At 37.3% G+C, this 3,254-nt stretch overlaps 1 protein-coding gene across 3 annotated transcripts; it reads right to left on the bottom strand.

Annotated features, from left to right (window-relative positions):
* Positions 1-572: 572 nt before the first annotated feature.
* On the bottom strand, positions 573-2,841 carry LOC145034484 (aluminum-activated malate transporter 10-like). Of its 3 annotated transcripts, XR_013678086.1 has the most exons (7): positions 2,455-2,841; positions 2,237-2,377; positions 1,877-2,149; positions 1,678-1,778; positions 957-1,586; positions 812-889; positions 573-709 (listed from the first exon to the last, which is right to left on the bottom strand). XR_013678086.1 is itself a non-coding variant. In XM_078982905.1 (6 exons), the coding sequence occupies exons 1-5, from the start codon at positions 2,783-2,785 to the stop codon at positions 957-959; spliced, it is 1,476 nt and encodes a 491-aa protein (XP_078839031.1). In that variant the 5' UTR covers positions 2,786-2,841; the 3' UTR covers positions 573-889. The 3 variants fall into 3 exon arrangements, 1 of the variants encoding a protein (XP_078839031.1); XR_013678085.1 differs by having other exon boundaries at positions 812-1,586; XM_078982905.1 differs by having other exon boundaries at positions 573-889.
* Positions 2,842-3,254: the final 413 nt, after the last annotated feature.

Below are 3,254 nucleotides of genomic sequence, written 5' to 3'. Positions count from 1 at the left end.
GGTACGACCTCTACGGAAATGTTAATGTTTTGCGGAAATAGTAGTTGAATAAGCATTCTTTACGTCTAGCATTTCCGTTGAGTAGGTCTCTACAGAAATTGTACGCCTCTGCAGAATTGTAATTTCTCTTCGGAAATGATATTTTATTTATGTGGTTTTACGATTTTACCTCTGCCATGTCACTTCCTCAGAGAAATTAGGCTTCCACAGAGCATAAACAATTTCCGCAGAGCCCATCTCTGCAGAAACCTTGATCGTTTTATAAAAATCCGATTTTCATTGTCATATTTTTCAAACCCAATTTTTGGTTATTCTGACAAATTTTCCAGAAGGATTTATTTCTGTTCATATACATTATACAAGGGAAAGCCATTGGGCTTGAACATTATGGGCTAGGATAAGATAGAAGCTATATATGTACATACGAATAGTTAGGATTCCATTTGTTGCATCGTAATTAAATCTATTGATTTAGATAATTCTATCATTTTAGTTATACGTAAATGGATTGTAATCAACTAAATTACTAATTTTCCAACATATTTATATTGTTCAAAATGATCATAACGACATTTAAATGGACACATTCACCATGTTTTCTTTAAAAGGAAACAAGTACAGAGTTGTACGTAGGACCCAGAGGTGGAAAAACAGTATTGAACGAACTTTTAGATTGTCTACAAGTCAGTGCAAATCGAGTCTGCCTCCACTGAATTAAACATATACAATACTTCAGTGGGTTAAATAAATGGTTTTCCTGTTTTTAGTACTTTGCCATAAAGAGCAAAAAAAAAAAAAAAAAAAGGTTTACCCCAGGTCAGTTTTTGCATCGTCCCAGAGAGAAGGGACTGCTTGTACCTGGTGCGTCATGATACCACCATTGTTAAACCTGCAAACAGAGAGGTTGTTTATGCTATGATCATATCTTTGACTTCGTTCGTAAAAGTTATAATTACTTAGACACGTTGAAGGGCGCCCTCTTCATCGGAGACAATCTTGCTGGTCGGATTGTTTTTGGGCTTCATTTTATCTTCTGGTTGCTTAAACTGAGCCGAATCCGCTAACTCCTCAACTGCTTTTACAATGTTTTCTTCTATCCTTGAAGCTGTTTCCATTAGTAAAGACGCGAAACTCACAATAGGAATAACTTCCATGAGAGGAATTACTGTGATTTGACTTGGAACCCTATCATTTTTCTCGAGTGATTTTGGAGTTGATGACTCTTCTACCTTGTCATGTGGTTGGACCAGCAAATCTGGAAGGGATTTCAAGTCATTTTGTAGTTCTTGAACAGCGTTTTTCATATCTTCAACCGCCATATCTATCTTGTCGGATCTTGTCGTTGTACTTACCATTGTTGACAACTCTCTTATCACCCTCGATGCGCTTGAGCTAAGATTCATGCATGAGGAATCGAGATGATTCTTTAATGATTCCGGGACCTGATTCTTGGAATCCAAGCAACTAGTGAGTGTTTCAATGCAATACGCACAACTGCGGGCTGATGCACCTATTTTGAGATACTTCTTCCATGGATGCCGAAAATTGAACTGGCCATGTGCAGGCTCCCATCTAGCAAAATTTTCCTACATGAAAAAAAACATATCGAATGTTATACAAAACACCATGCATGGATGCTAACAACTGATTCTACCACTCTTTGCCATTTTTACATACCATGGCCTCCTCGGAAGCTTTTGAATTTAGCACGCATTTATAACCTTGTGATGATTTCTTTGATTCCTCATCATCATGACCAAAATACTCAGCTACACAACCTATAAGAAATCAAAAAACGATTAATTAAGAGTGAAAATTTTCGACAACTGCTATTATATATACTTTTGGTACGTATATATATGTTATTAGCACTCACAATCTAGCGATTTCGCAAGCTTATCCATGTTACGAGGGATCAGAAGGTGAAGCTCCGTGCCAGCCCAAACAGGAAAAATAAGCATGCTGGTGATAATGCACAAACAAGTCCCGATGATTATCGTCGATATCCTTTCATGGGCCACATGCAGGAGATGTTCAACTCGGTACCCTGAGACTGAAACCAGGCTGTAAGTGAGAATGAAGATGGTGCAACCATAGTCGAATCTAGCTTTCACCACAGGTATAAATCTTGAAAAGGTTGTAGCAGAAGCTGTATAAGAAAGATCATTAATTAGCAATGCTTTGCGTATTAATTCACTGATCATACAATTTGATGAATTTGGTTTCTTGATGTTACCTAATATGAAAAGAGAAGTTCCCATGATAAATGGCTCAAATTGGTGTCCTGAATGGCTAGCAACCCAATGAACCCCAAGAGCAAGAAATCCAGCAAGAAGAGTGGCACAGATTCTGTTCAAACACTTGTATAACGTTCCACCTGCAACATGTGCACGCACATTAGCGTGTTTTTACAAATGAAACAAAGATCTGATAACGAGAATGTCGAATACGTACCAACAGTATATTCGAAGACAACAACTACAGTCATAACAGCCCAGATGGCACTGCCACCGACACCATCATATAAAGGTCTCATATAGTAAAACAATGACACAACCATCAAAGCTACACCAACTTTAAGGCAATGGAAGAACTTTCTAGGCTCATCGACTCCTAAATCCCATGCTTTCTTCAAGAACATCCACACTCTCATCACAAACCTCATGATCAAACCCTTCAATCCATCCCATATTCTCATCACTCCATACTTGTGCTCTGGCTCCAACACCATCGATGATCCATCACCCATCCTGATACTCCATTCAACTCCATTATTGTTAGTCATTTTTACAAGAGAATGTACAATGGAGCGTGGAGGGAATACTGTTAAATGTAAGATATGTGGATTCTCTAATGACATACAGCTTATTTATACACAAGATTTGCTGATCTCTTTCCATATACGGAACAAATATTAAAAAAGGATGAAGCTTTTGTCTGTGGCTAAAAAAATCAAATTGCATCATCTTTTCTGGTTGGGTAGGTCAAGATAGGGTGCATGACATATATATGTCACTAATCTAACAATGCCCAACACTCACAAAGCACTACAAATCAATATTGTATCCTTACGTAAGGCACTAATTAATAACGTTGATTATCTTCCAAGGATATATATTATAATTAAGATGATCGTTTACATTAGTTGAGCTTCATTTTTTTCACCAAATCATTAGGTAAACTCGTATGTGTGTACATGTATCACAACATTCCTCAATACTCTATAACACGGTAGATATTTTATCATTTGAAAT

Source organism: Lactuca saligna, chromosome 3, assembly GCF_052625555.1.
Source record: "Lactuca saligna cultivar CGN05327 chromosome 3, ASM5262555v1, whole genome shotgun sequence".
Classification (NCBI taxonomy): Eukaryota; Viridiplantae; Streptophyta; class Magnoliopsida; order Asterales; family Asteraceae; genus Lactuca; species Lactuca saligna.
Note: the sequence above shows the minus strand (reverse complement) of the source record. Positions and strands in the feature narration are given on the sequence as shown.

Coding starts and splice junctions, on each gene's coding strand:
- LOC145034484 (XM_078982905.1), bottom strand. CDS start 2,785: ATGACTAACAATAATGGAGTTGAATGGAGTATCAGGATGGGTGATGGA. Junction 1,779..1,876: donor GCTTGCGAAATCGCTAGATT/GTGAGTGCTAAT, acceptor GATTTCTTATAG/GTTGTGTAGCTGAGTATTTT. Junction 1,587..1,677: donor AAGCTTCCGAGGAGGCCATG/GTATGTAAAAAT, acceptor TTTTTCATGTAG/GAAAATTTTGCTAGATGGGA.